The 14,817-nt window shown below is 47.3% G+C and overlaps 1 protein-coding gene across 1 annotated transcript in view; it reads left to right on the forward strand.

The window, feature by feature from the left end:
* The window catches only part of SUFU (SUFU negative regulator of hedgehog signaling), a 124,106-nt gene that overhangs the window by 80,312 nt on the left and 28,977 nt on the right, over positions 1-14,817 (forward strand). Inside the window, 1 exon segment of the mRNA XM_039481296.1 lies at positions 2,015-2,126. Within this exon segment, the coding sequence (XP_039337230.1) occupies positions 2,015-2,126 (112 nt within the window).

Consider the following 14,817-nt stretch of genomic DNA (forward strand, 5'->3'; position numbering starts at 1 on the left):
AGATAGGGATATGGGTTCCGTCTATCGCCCCCCCCACAGTTAGGGAATCCCATTGCAGCAAAACCATCCACTATGAACTGCACATTTCCCAGAGTCACTACCCTTGATAGCAGCAGCTCTTTGATTGTGTTGGCTCCTTGGATCACAGCAGCCCCCACAGTAGATTTGCCCACTCCAAATTGATGCCCAACTGACCGGTAGCTGTCTGGTGTTGCAAGCTTCCACAGGGCTATCGCCACTCGCTTGTGAACTGTGGGGGCTGCTCTCATCTTGGTATTCTGGCGGTTCAGGGCAGGGGAAAGCAAGTCACAAAGTTCCATGAAAGTGCCCTTACGCATGCGAAAGTTTCGCAGCCACTGGGAATCATCCCAGACATGCAACAGTATGCGGTCCCACCAGTCTGTGCTTGTTTCCTGGGCCCAGAATCGGCGTTCCACAGCATGAACCCGCCCCATTAACACCATGATGTCCACGTTGCCGAGGCCCATACTTTGAGAGAAGTCTGTGTCCATGTCCTTATCACTCTCGTCACCATGCTGCCATCACCTCCTCTCCTGGTTTTGTTTTTGCAGGTTCTGGTTCTGCATATACTGCAGGATAATGCACGTGGTGTTTATAGTGCTCATAATTGCGGCGGTGATCTGAGTGGGCTCCATGCTTGCCGTGCTATGGTGTCTGCGCTGAAAAAAGGCGTGAAACGATTGTCTGCTGTTGCTCTGACGGAGAGAGGAGCAACTGACGACTTGGCTTACAGGGTTGTCGCACAGAATGGCACCCTCAAGGATTAAACTCACAACCCTGAGTTTAGCAGGCCAATGCTCAAACCACTGAGCTATCCCTCCCCCCACTATTCACAGAGGGAGTGGGGAGCAAATGAATACAAAACAAATCTGGTCTCTTTATTATTTTGATCCACTCCATCTCTCTTATATGTCTTAGGCTGGCAGCAGACGGTGTAGTACGATTGCTAGCCACTGTCGTCTCCTGGCTGCTTGCCGGAAGACGGTGCAGTACGACTGCTGGCCATCGTCGTCTCCCATTTATGTCCAGGCGTCCCCGGCCGACCTCACTGAGGCCAGCCAGAAGCGCACACATCTGCCCAGGCGCCCTCAACCGACCTCACCGAGGTCGGCTTAAAGAGCACCCAGGAGACGACGACAAAGGCTACCAGTCGTAATGCACTGTCTGCTGCCAAAAGGCAATGAGCTGCTGCTGTGTAGCAATGCAGTACCACGTCTGGCAGCACCCAGGAGACATACGGTGCTTGCCGTGGTATGTTGTCTGCACAGGTAACCCAGGAAAAAAGGCGAGAAACTATCTATTGCCGTTGCTTTCATGGGGGGACCTGACAACATTTACCCAGAACCACCCGCGACAATGTTTTTGCCCCATCAGGCATTGGGAACTCAACCCAGAATTCTAATGTGCGGCGGAGACTGCGGGAACTGTGGGATAGCTACCCCACAGTGCAGTGCTCCAGAAGTCGACGCTAGCCTCAGTACTGTGGATGCACTCCGCTGAGTAAATGTTCTTAATGGTCTTAAGTGGGGACACACAATTGACTGTATAAAATCGATTTCTAAAAAATCGACTTCTGTAAATTCGACCTAATTTCGTAATGTAGACATAGATGTGTCTTGAATTCAGGCGGTTCGGGGAGAACTTTTTCCCTATGAAAAGGGGTGGATGAGATACCTAATTACTTAATATTGCCCCCTCTGGATGAGGATGACTTCTTACCAAAGGCTCCATCCTTCCTTGCTGGAAGGTTGGATATACATTGGGGGCACCAAAATGGAAGAACGGAAATGAACTTCAGTGAAATAACTTCATAAGCCCGAGGTGTCATGGAGAGCATCTCTTTCTGCACCCAGGCAAAGGGGGTGAGCTCAGTTGAATACCTGTTATAGAAATAGACACCAAAAGAAGCTGACTCTTTCAGGTTCTCATTAGCAGATGTTTTGGGTGCGTGTGCGTGTGCACTAAATCATGTTCAAACAAACTCTCTTTGCAGATACAGAGCAAATCAGGGAGACTTTGCGGAGAGGGCTTGAGATTAACAGCAAACCTGTTCTACCTCCAATAAACGCCCAAAGACAGAACGGGTTGAACTATGATCGAGCACCGTAAGTAGGATCCCATGCTCTTCAAATTTGGGGAAAAGGGAGAGTAGAAGAGTTGAGAGTGAAAACAAGATTATGGCTTGGCGGGACCATTGCATGGGGAGTAGGGGAAAGGGTAACAGTGGGTACTTGCTACCTAGAAACACAGAGGGAGATGAATTTTTCAGGCTGGTTCAATGGCATAGTAAATAAAGAGAGATCTTGTACTGTGCGATAGTGTTCCAAAAGAAGCCCCTTCGCTTAAGTGTTTGGAGTTGGACTGGAAAAAGCACTGGAGAATATATTGTAGGGGAAAAAAGCTGCAGTATCATCCAGAGAGTTAGCTGGACTAGATAACACTGTAGATCTTTTTCCTACATAACTTCTGAGTTGGTGAGTGCATGGCAAATGGCCTACTTGCACATGCTGCACGTCTGATCACTTTTGCCTTTTGAGGGCTTCCCCACCCACTGAACGTGAGACCTCGTTTTCAGTTACCATGGGTACTGTTTGCCCTGAGAGAGCGCAGTGGAGGAAGACAGTTTAGCAATGCCGTCAAGCATAGTAGCACCACAGTTTACCTACCTTGAATGGTTGTATCTGGAGGGTCTCACTTTCTGGACTCAGTGCATGTTTTCTCTTAGGGGGAGGCGGCAGGGCATGGCTGGTGGGGGTGGATTTCTAAAGCAGCTATTAAAAGCAATAAATAATGGGAGGGGATTGTCATCTACACGTAATCTTTACTGCGCGGTTCTCATCTTTTTGCTACATTTTTTTTCCTTCTCCTTCAGCTTTGGTGCTTTTGTCCAAAGAGTAGAGGTCAGCATGACATCTTCCTTTTTCCAGTGTCAGAAATGCTCACTGTCCTTCAAACTGCTCCTTTCCCTTCACCTCCCACTGTTCACTGCCTTTCCTGTGCTAGTTCATTCTTAACTGACACGTCATAGCCAATGTAATATCATTCTTAATACTTGGTTATAGTCCTCTCGTCCTTTCTCCTGTTTTTTCCTCTCTGTTCCCTGTTCGGCTGGTCAAATCTTTTGGGGTTACAGGGTCTCTCTCTTAATTCATGATGCTATATACATATCAAGTAACATGAAATAGATGTGGCCTGGCTGTTTTTTAAAAAGGCACTTGAGATTTTTTTCATCATTTTAAAAATCATTCTTAGATTCAGTATAATAATACTGTGGGGCCAGATTCTGACATCTCTATTGATATTGAGTAACATCTTGCTCCATGAAGAGTGGTCCCACGGAAATTTAAATATTTTTTTTTAAACTACTTGTGGGATAAGATACTATTTGGCTATCACATCTGCTCCTTGGAAGGTTGAAATTTACCCCAAATCTTCCCCTATGATGCATGTCTGCTGATCTGTTATAGAATTGCTCCTGAGTACTGTGCTACTGGTGTGGAATTAAATAGGCAGTACATCTCCTATGTTCACAACTTTTCAGGGACAGCAAAACATTTGGGATCATTGTCAGTTTGAGACTGTCTGACATACAAGCACTAATACCGGACGGCAGCTATAATTCAGACAAGACAGGCATTCAGGGATCAGATAAACAGGTCTCTACTGAAGACAGAGCACTGAAGCATTGGAGGGGGACTTCATCAAGGGTGAGAGGCGGAACACCTGCATAAATATTGACATGTCTGTTTTTTTAACAGCTCAAGGCAAGGAGGAAGGTGAATCAAATATGGAACCTCCTGACCTTGACAGTGCCCATTGTAATGAATACATCTCATTTCCTTATCTTATCAGTAATTCCCCTAAGCTAAAAAGATAGGGAATGACTGCTTCCCAGTATTTGCTTGCTGAAAGATCAATACGTTGCTTTGCTCAGTCTATAGTTACCACTTTGGAAACAGATAGCTACCCTGTTTCTCCATAATAGCAGATCTCATTCGGGGAAGACAGCGTCTAGAATGCTGTCTCTTTTTCCTGGAGTCACTTTGATGATAGCTAGCACCCTCAGTGCTAAAAGAGCTCTCCACCCCCCACATCAAACAGCCATATGCTCCCCCCATGTCTTGCGTTCTTGCTGCCACCTTAGACATTGGTTTATAGAGAGGAGCTTTTTCACTTCATGCTGATGCTTTTCCCCGAATCACTATGTTCGTGGAAGAAAGTGCAGTGAAATCTTGACTAGGCCTTCTCTGTCCTGGGAAAATGACTCATGTTGGAAAATGTGTTGCACTAGTTAAAATGTATTAGTTAACGGTAAATCTCATTTCAGACATGGGGCAGTTGTGTTTACTGTTGTGCTAGTTAAAACGTATTAGTTAACACATTTTCCCAGTATAGACAAGGCTAAAGAATTCAAACTGATTAAGCAACTTCCTGCCCTAAGAGACCATCACAAAGTATCCTTGGACTCTGAGCAGTGTTAGATCAAATGGTGGGAAGAGCTTCAGCACCACTGATATAAAACTGCTACAACTGGTGGCAATTTTTTGCATGTGTAGATGAAATCAAATCTCCAGTCTTTATGCAAGTATCTAAAGTGACAAACAGCAAAGTTGAAAGACAGGGTGCATGGGTCTCTGCAGATTTCCTGTGTGACCTTGGGCAGGTATGTCTGTACAGCAACTAGACACCAGTTGCCTTGGACTTGTGGGGCTCGGGCTCCGGGGCTGTTTCATTGTTATGTAGACTTTCAGCTCAGGCTGGAGCATGGGTCTAGGACCCTGCAGGGTGGGAGAGCCTCTTCTCTGAAGTCTACACAGCAATGAAACAGCTCCACAGCCCTGAGTTGGCTGGCCCGGGCCAGCTGCAGGGTTTTTTTTCCTATGTAGATATACCCTTAGCCTCTCTGTGCCTCAGTTTCCACATCTGTAAAATGGGAATAGTAGCTCTGCCCTCCCTCACAAAGGTGTTGTGAGGCTAGATATATTAACTATTGTGAGGGTCCTCAGAAACTACACTGATGGGATTAGTGTGTGATCATACACTGCACTGTTTACCCAGACTTTAAAATATCAAGTTGTGGCTTTTTTGAAAGCCGTGTGAATAAGTGCTTTAGGGGGCTATTCAGGAACGTGACAGAAGTATTCTCTCAGCCAGGGTAAAGTGTATCTCGTCCACTTTGCATGTTGAAGTCCACAGAATTTAAGGTCATAACATTTGCACCTAGCTGACAGTAAAATATTAAAATCTGACACACAGGCAAACTCCAATAGCTTTATGCAGTAAAAAGTGTGTGCTGTTTATTCCAAAGACTTGCAGTTGCTGACCACTGTCTTTCCTTCCTTCAATAATCCGGCAGTGTTTAAATCAGCAAAACATTCTAGTTTTCTAATAGTTCTATGCTTAAAACTGTGCGGAGGGGATGCAGACCTGGGTGCAATTTGCTAGCCCTGCATCATTGCAACTGAAGCATTTGTATTCTAAGACCCATATTTCTTCTTCGAGTGCTTTCTCATGTCCATTCCACATGAGGTGTGCGCGCTCACCACATGAACCGGTGTCGGAAGTCTTTCCCTCAGCGATATCTGTAGGGGACCAGCTCTGGCGCCCCCTGGAATGGCGTCCACATGGTGCGGTATAAGGAGCGCCACCGGCTCCCCACACCCTCAGTTCCTTCTTGCCGCCAGTGACGGTGCTGAAACTTCTGCTGCTTCGGCTAACGTTGTTTCGTGCTCAGTTCTTGCGAACTTTGCAAACCTGTAATAGAGTTGTATATAGTTAGTAGTTCTTAGTAGTAGTTCTCAACTCTGCGTTAGTCCTGGACGGGACTCAGCCAGGGGATGGGGCATGCTCCGGTCCCCAGGCTTTAAGCCCTGTGATTGCTGCAAACAGCTTATGCCCGTCGGTGATCCACATACCAGCTGCCTACGGTGCTTAGGCGAAGGACACATAAGTGACAAGTGCCGTATCTGCCAGTCCTTCAAATCTAAGATGAAGAAGGAGCGCAATATCCACCTGAAAGCGCTCCTGATGGAGTCGGCACTCACTCCGGCACCAGAGCAGCAACCCGACTCCGCACCGAGCACCATGGCCTCTGTGCGCAGTGCTCCGCCGGCGCAGCCCACGAGCCAGCACCGGTCCCCCTCCACGCTCTGGTGAAGCCAAAAAAGACAGGGGAAGATCTCCTACCTCCTGCAAGGGAAAGGAGAGGCTTGGGGGTGAGCCATGACCCGTGCCGGGCCGCACAATGCCCCCATTGGGAATTTGGGCCCCAGCTCAGGTCGAGCGGTGCAGCCCATCCAATGGTTTGCCTGTGACCCTGGATAGTGGTGCGGGCCAGGCCAGCTTCAGGTGCCGTAAACATGCAACGCCCTTCAAGCAGCTCAGGAGATCCTGACCCTCCCGGTGCTGCCCACACCGGCTCCAGCGGTACCCCGGTCTCGGGGAAACCCGCGTTGGGACCTATTTGTGTGTCCCCATATCAGTGGTACCGTTCCCCATCGAGAGGGACATCCCGCCATTGCTTGCCCGCCCGAAGCCATCATGCCTCAGGACTAGAGAGGCAGGCTCAGCTGAGCCCTCTTTGGTTCCCGCACCAGGGGCACCAATCGAGGGACTGGAGGTGTAACTCGCCAGTAGATTGGTGCAGACCCTCTGGGGCACGTGCCACCCAGCAAGAACTCCAGGACCAGCCCCGACCATCTCCAAGGGCCCAGTACCGATCCCGGGAACGATTGGACACCAGAGACTGCCAGTCGCCGGGCTGTCATCACCCTGCTTAGGACGATCCTCCCAGCAACCAGCCTGTAGTAACTCCCGGCCCTGTTCAGTGTCCTGGTACCGGTTGAGTAGCGGGTATCTGACCCAGATCTGCTGTTGTTCCCCGAGAGCCCGACCAAGACAGTGTCGCTCGGACAGGTCAGCTTCGGGTTGCAGTGACCGGCACCAGTCAGACAAGAGCCACCGCTCAGCCCAATCCTGGTCACCCGGTACCATCTGTCCACCGAGGCCCAGCAGTCTTTGCAGGACCTGCCCTTCGACAGTAGGGCCCTATTTGAGGAGCAAACAGACAGCAAGTTGCATGGCCTCAAGGACTCCTGCACCACCCTAAAAAGCCTGGGTCTCTGTGTCCCAGCCCCGGTGTGTAAGCGGCAAGAAGGAACTGAGGGTAGGGGGAGCCAGCGGCATCCCTTATATCGCACCATGTGTGTGCCACTCTAGGGGGCGCCAGAGCCAGCCCCTATGGATACTGTTGAGGGAAAAACTTCTGGCACCGGTGCATGTGGCGAGCGCACACCCCTATTATGGAATGGACATGAGCAGCACATCTTGAACACCAGTTACAGAAAAAGTAACTTTTTTTTTTGGTCCCTGAGAGGGCTCGATCCTGCAGTGTGCTCAGCACTCTGGCCCCAGTCCAGCACAGTGCGTGCTTAATTGTAAGTGAGTAATTTCACTGATTTTAATACCAGTTCAGTTTGTCCCAAAGTCCTAAGAAAAGCTTCCTTGGGGAAAAATTGGTTTTGGTCTAAACTCTTCAGAGCAGCTGTAGCACGAGTCACAAGACTGGACTTTCTTTTGTAGTTACTGCTGCAGACAGTGCAGTTCCTCTTCTAAAGATATGACTGAAAGCACTCCTGAGGTTTAAAAGTGCATTGGACAATTGTTTCTCAAAATGACTGTTCCATTCATAAACACCTATTAATCAGTTCATAGAAATTAAATAAAAACATGTCTAGTAATTTTTGGAAATGTTTTGTCATTTGGACCATGATAACATAATACTCTGCGTCACTGCTTGGGGAAAATGGGGCTTATATGCATAAATATATTCATTAGTGTGCATTATTTGCTGGTTAGGACCTGCAGCATGGTAAGTGCTTTCCAGACAGACAAGAAGGGATGGTCCCCGCTCCATGAAGCTCGCAATCTAAGCTGCAAGGAATCCGTGCAGGAGCCAGATACTGCTCAGACTCCTGATGTAAAAGATCAATGGCACTCGTAGAGTCAAGCTTTGTTCTCTATTTAATTTCTTAACATAATAGATCCTGGGCAGAGACCTTAACAGCATTGGCAATTAATCCTCACAACACCACTGGGAGGTAGGTAAGTGTTCTCTCCACTTTACAGATGAGGAAATAGAGGATAACTAACTTGCCCAAGGCCAGAAGTTCTAAGCAGAGCCAAAACTGGAACCTGGGAGTTGTTAATTCCTAGCCCCCTTCCTGAACCCTCTAGATCACTCTCCCTCTGTGAGGATGTAACAGGGACAGCTACTCACTGCTTGGCAGCACCTTCTTGTGGCTCGTCTGGGGAATTCGCTCGCCGCTGTCTGTGCCCTGTCCAGTGGTCACCCAGTCCCTGGCCTCAATCACTTGTTCTGCGGCCCGTCTCTGGCTCCTCTCCTAAGCCACAATCATCTTCCCATTCTGGGGTCTCACCCGAGTCACTCTCCACACAGTCTCAGGCAGTCTCCCTGTCCCCTACGCTGACTGCGTCACTCCTACAGGCCTCCCTGTACTCCGGGTTCCAGTCCAGAGACACTTGAACCAGCAGTTCAGGTCTGTTCTCCCAGTCCTTTCTGCTCCATCCCTGGACTGCTTCCTACTCTTCCGCCCCATATGTCAGGGAGTGTCTGCAGGGTTTCTCACTGCAACCCTCTCTGTTGCCAGCTCCCTGGCTTGATAGAAGCCCCCAGCTGTTTCTGACCAGATGAGCTTCATCCCCAGTTAAGCCTCATTGCATCCTAGCTTCCCTCCAGGTGCAGCCAACAGCTAATTGGCGCCTCTTGCCTATATTAACCCCTCCAGGGCTAGTGTGGGGTGAACATCCCATCACAGAGGGCAATGGTATTTGTAAACACTATATCAGTAAAATGGTTGAAGTCATCAGCTAAGGGATAGAATATAAATCTACAGCTAGTGAAATGTACAAGCTAAGGTTAAAAATACTGCTGGCTACAACTCTCTGTGCCAGTGCTCTGATACCTTTCACCCAATTCCCCAGCGATCTGACCCATTTCGTAACAAAGGTTTAAGCAACTGAGTGAGGCCTCCTGTTACTGAGACTGAATTACTTTGGCAAAATACAATATTGACTGACTGTACTACTCCTTAGTATTGGGGTTAGCTGTCTTCATCCAGAGACCTTAAATAGCATAAAGAATTAGAGCAGCAGTCCTCACTGCAGCAGGAAAAGTACTCTGTTCGCGTATCTTTGACTTTGAAAAACCATTTGTATATTCACTTACTCATCATTACGTTACTTACTCATCTGGTCCAGACAGATTTGGTTCATGGAATGACTAACAATGTCTGCCCACCCACCAATCAGGATCTGGCCATTTCTGTATCTCCTAACCCAGGACGGGGGTAAAATCAAACATCCCAGCCTGGGCTCACTCCACCTCAGAACCTGGTGTTTGGATGGGCATCAGAACTAGAACGCTCATGTTCTGCCCCCATTCAGGAAACCTTAACCAAATTAGAAAGGATTCTACTAGAATCTGCTACCCAACCAAATGGAGATGATTTTTGGCCTGGGCACGACTCCACCAACATTCTCCAGATTCTGCAGGCATTCCGGTTTTCTTAGACTATCTCCTGTCCCTGAAGGCTTCAGGTCTCGCTCTTAGTTCACTATGGGTACACCTAGCAGTGATTAATGCCTTCCTTCCTCCGGTGGAAAGACGTTCCGTCTTTATCCACCTAACTACTATATGGTTTATGAAAGGATGGATCGGGACCTTCCCACCAGTCCTTATACCTGTGCCTCAATGGGACCTTACCCTCATTCTGTCAACACTCATAGGTCCACCTTTCAAGCATATGGTGACATGCGACATGGCCCACCTGTCCATGAAGGTTGCATTCGTAGTGGCCGTCACTTCGTCAAGGTGGGTTTAGTGAGCTAGGAGCCCTCATGGTGGACCCACTGTATAGTGTTCCACAAAGAGAGAGTTTTTTCTTCATTTACACCCCCAATTTCTGCCCAGGATGGTTTGAGTTCCACATCAATCAAATGATACTTACCTGTGTTTTTCTTGAAACCCCATGCTTCCTCCAAAGACAAGAGGCTTCATTCCCTTGATGTCCGGCGCCCTGGCATTCTACCTGCAAAGAACCAATCCCATTAGGAAATTTGAGACTTTGAATTGCCATAGCAGAAAGGTCAGGTGGGCAAGCCATATCCTCCCAGAGGATTTCTAATTGGGTTTCGGGATGCATCTTAAGTATGTCTACACTACCCGCCAGATCGGTGGGCAGCGATCAATCCAGCAGGGGTCGATTTTATCACGTCTAGTGTAGACACGATAAATCGACCTCCAAGGGCTCTCCCATTGACTCCTGTACTCTATTGCCGCGAGAGGTGCAGGCAGAGTTGACGGGGGAGCAGCAGCAGTCAACTCACCTCAGTGAAGACACCATGGTAAGTCGATCTAAGTACGTCAATTTCAGCAACATTATTCACATAGCTGAAGTTGTGTAACTTAGATTGACCCCCACCCCCAGTGTAGACCAGGCTCCAGAGAGCTAGAAAATAGCAAGAATCCCTCCCCCTGCAGGTATCACAGCATACGCCATGTGAGCACAAGCTGCCTCCATGGTATCCCTATCTGACATCACACCACAGGACATTTTCAGGGCAGCAAGTTGGAGTTCTGTCCACATATTTGCGACATTGGCTGTGGATCCATTGGCAGTGGATGCAGCGGTAGGAATGGCAGTATTGCAAGTATCTTTTATTGCCATCTTCCTCACGCCCTCTTCCAGTCTGAACACTGCTTGCCAATCCAGTCACCCATGTGTGGAATACGCCTAGGGGCCAGCACTCAAAGAAGTGGAGGTTTTTCAAGATGTCATCCCTATCTGTATTCCACTACCCTGCCTTCCATCCCCTGTACTTCAGATCCTGTTGGATTTGCGGTGATCGAAGGAACTGGAGAGGTGTTGACCTACACTGCCTCTTATAGTCTTGGTCGGGAGCACAAGAGGAGCTACTGTGCATGTGCGGGTCAACAGACACTGCTTTGAAGGATTTCTGGACTTCAGCGCACGGCATGCATGTGTGGAATATGTATAGGGACCCAACAGCTCTAAGAACCTCCAGTTACAGCTGGTAACCTGCAATTTTTTTTAACCAGCATGACCTTTTCCCTTGCTCGAGGCTTTTGGCGCTTCTAGTAAAGTGTTATTAAACAATACCCAATCACCATTCACATTTTTCTGATTAAATTGTCCCTCCAGCTGATTGTTTTCAGCTTTGTGGAATTTTTACAGCACCGTGTGTGTGTGTGTGTGTGTGTGTGTGTGTGTGTATTTACTGGTCTGGACTCCGTTCTGTTTGCACATTATCAATGTGATCAAGTCATAATCGCTTGTACCTAAGCTACCATTAATGTTTTAGTGCTGTGATCAGTTCTTCTTTGGTTGTCAATGGGAGATCTAATACAGGATTCCCCCATGTTGGCTGGAACACTTTTGAGTTAGGAAACTGTCATCTCTAATATTTAGGCACTCCAAGGAAGTTTTAGTACTAGCAATATGAATCCTCTAGCACGTCACTCAGATTGAAGTCCTCCATGATCTCGCAGCTTATTTTCTCAATCTACTACTCTTATTTAAGCCACCTCCCATCAATTTCAGTGAGAGTCTTGCCTGAGTAACGAATGCAGCGCAGACCAGAAGCAGGTGCATTTTGAGGTGTTAATACATTTCAGGGATCTCATCAGGCATAGGCCCAAAGATTGACTGACTAGTCAGCAACATAGTGTAGCGAACACCTGGAAATGCACTGCCTGTTGTGCTATATTGCTGTCACCGATATAATAGCTTGTTCTTCTATAGCTCACTCCATCTGAGAATCAAAAAACGCCTGACAAGCATTAAGTGGCTAATCCTTATGACATCCTTGTGTGGGAAGCACTGTCTCCGTTGTACAGATGGGGAAACTGAGGCATAGAGCAGTTGTGTGATTTGCTCAGGATCCCTCAGGAAGTCAATGGCAGAGCCAGGAATACAACTTGGATCTCCTGATTCCAGTCCATTTTTAGCTACAGGAAGAATCAGTGACCCTCAGTGTATTAACAGAGTTATCATACAATTTTCAAAATGGATTTGGGGACTGGGGTGGCTTGTTGCTACTTGTACTGCATTAGTTGATGTCCTCAGGACCCTACTATGCTAGGAACTATGCAAAGCCATACTAAGGTAGTCCCTGCCCTGGAGCTTAGTGTAAATAGACAAGACATACAAAGGGTTGGAGGGGCACTGGAAACCCAGAGCTGAGGGAACATGCCCAAGGTCATAGTGTAGGTCAGTGACAGAGCCACGAATGAATCCTGAGTCCCGGGTCAGCACCCTATCCACTAGGCATTGCTGTTCCACAGAGAAACTCCCCTTACCCCAGCCAAACCTATAAAATAGCTATTGAGACAGCTTGAGAAGAGGTTGCTATAAACATGACTTGTTTCATAAAGAAGGGACGTCGAAACTTGTGCGACCAATGATTGTACTGGCAATTTTCTGGGAGCCCGAAGGGCGGTTGCTAATTGGCATAAATTGAAGCAGATTGCAGTCACCCTCACCTTTTAATTTGGACTGAGGCCCTGGGGCGACTACAGGTCCCAGCTCATGGCCACTCAGATCAAGATGGAGCCTCACATGCTGGTGCCTATCGTCTCCCCCAGGCCTCTTCTCTCTGCTTGAAGCAGGATGAGGCTGCAATCCATGTTTGGCCACTCGTGCTACAGAAGCCCAGCTTTAGAAATCTGGCGTGGCTTTGGCTAACTATTGCTGTTAATCTTCATTCACAAGATTTAAAAAGAAAAAAACAGATTCGGGCTGTTGGTAGAAACTGAAGCTGGGGGGAAAAAATAGTTAAAAGTCAGCTAAAGTCACCTTGGTAACTGCTGCAATACACTCGCCCAGAACAAGGAGACATCAAACCCAGCTACAAACAGCTTTAAAGAAACAAAAAGAATTTAATCATCTAAAGAATTAATCTGACAACTGCCCACACTTACACCTCCCACAAGTCTTCAATCACTTGGAAATGTGCTTTAATCTCCTCCAACTCCCCTCCAATTTTATAAAATGCTAGATGTGCAGTCCTCAAACTGGGGCATTTCCGGTATCCTGCTTACATTTAAATGTACTGCCTTTCCAAACACTGCAGCCCTGGCTTTTGCCGACTTGTTTTTTCTGGACATAGAGAAACAAGAATTATTTATGTGGGTTGGATGAAGTATTAAATCTGGAATAGACAAAGTTTGCAACAATGTTTGTAGTAGTCAGCTTGATCTAAGTCATAACACTAAAAATTACACCAGCCTTTGCTCCTGATTTATTTGGTGATGGGTGGGGAAGTGAAAGGTTATGGGTAAACAAAATCATAAAATTGGATATCTTGGTGCTAGAAACCAAAGTGTTTCTAAACTCTCCTTTAAAATTTGAAACTACAAGCTAGGGCATGGCAGGGAAAGCCACGCCGTGAGCTTCTTATTAATAACGCCCCAGCAATTCCATCAACCCCTCATCTGGACCGTCACCCTTTCTACGGGCCAGAACAAAGATTTCCATTCCTGCTGAAAGAATGTTAATGTCTCTTGCAGAGTTGTGTGTCCAGTGCACACTCGATAATCTGAAAGTCAGATCTAATTCTTGGCTTTTCTGTAGCGCCTTCCATCGGAGCATCTCAAAACACTTTATAAACACCACTCTGTTAATTATTGCAATCGAGGGAAGTAGCTCCACTTCTCAGATGGGAAAACTGAGACAGAATTTAAAAAGAAGTCCAAGGCTTTGTTTTCACTGCAAAAAAGGTGAGGCGTTTTGTACCTTGAGTTAGCTATGTCGCGGTAAAATCCTAGCAGAGACGAGACATGAATAGTTTTTTACCCCTACTAGCTATATCAAGGTAAAAACTACTTGTGCATCCGCCAGGTTTCTACACTGAGAGAACTGTGGGCAAGTCTACATTAGAAGCACTACATCGGCGCAGCTGCACCGTTGCTAGAATGCCTATGGACTTCCTAGTGTAGAGGCCCTGTGTGTTGTAAACAGGCCGTGACTTTCACCCAACCCAGTTACAACAAACCATGGTTGAGTTGTGTCCTCAGTGTAGCTGTCTTGTCACCCAGCCCCCACACTGTCTGCACCCATCATGCTGCCTACCTGTGTTCGTATCGGTGCATTTTGGGAAAATCTGGGCAACTGTCCCCACTACCTCAGCAGAGGAGCGTGTGCCCTGGGGATGTGTGCACAGAGCAACAGCAGTATCCACACTGGGGGCAATGCACTTGGGTTGCCTTATTATGCAAGGAGGGGGATAGGCCAGCTCTGCTACACATTCATAGTTGTGGGTTTACATCTAGACAGCAAAAGGCATGTTACAACCTGATTATAGGAATACAGTGATGTAGGCCATATAGCTACTGTGGCTAGTGACTTGTATTAACTACATCATGTGTGGACACATATGTCTGGAACGACCTATGTCACAAAATGTTCAGAAAGTTTCAGTGTAGACCGGGCCTAAACCTTGATTCAGCTACCTCAGCTTTACTCTTTTTAACATAAACAGATCCCACCCCAGACCACAATCAGAGGAACAACCCACGTTTAAAAAAACCCCAACAAACACGGGGGTGGTAACTATTTGGGAAAGGTTTTTAGCTGAAGGGGTTGCTGATTATTTGATGTTACTTAAGTGTAAACTGCCATATTGCTTCACACCTTCACCTTATTAACAGAATGGCTGGTTACTGATTAATGTAAAGTCTTAACTATTTAGGGTCTG

This window comes from Mauremys reevesii, linkage group 7, assembly GCF_016161935.1.
Source record: "Mauremys reevesii isolate NIE-2019 linkage group 7, ASM1616193v1, whole genome shotgun sequence".
NCBI classification, from domain to species: domain Eukaryota; kingdom Metazoa; phylum Chordata; order Testudines; family Geoemydidae; genus Mauremys; species Mauremys reevesii.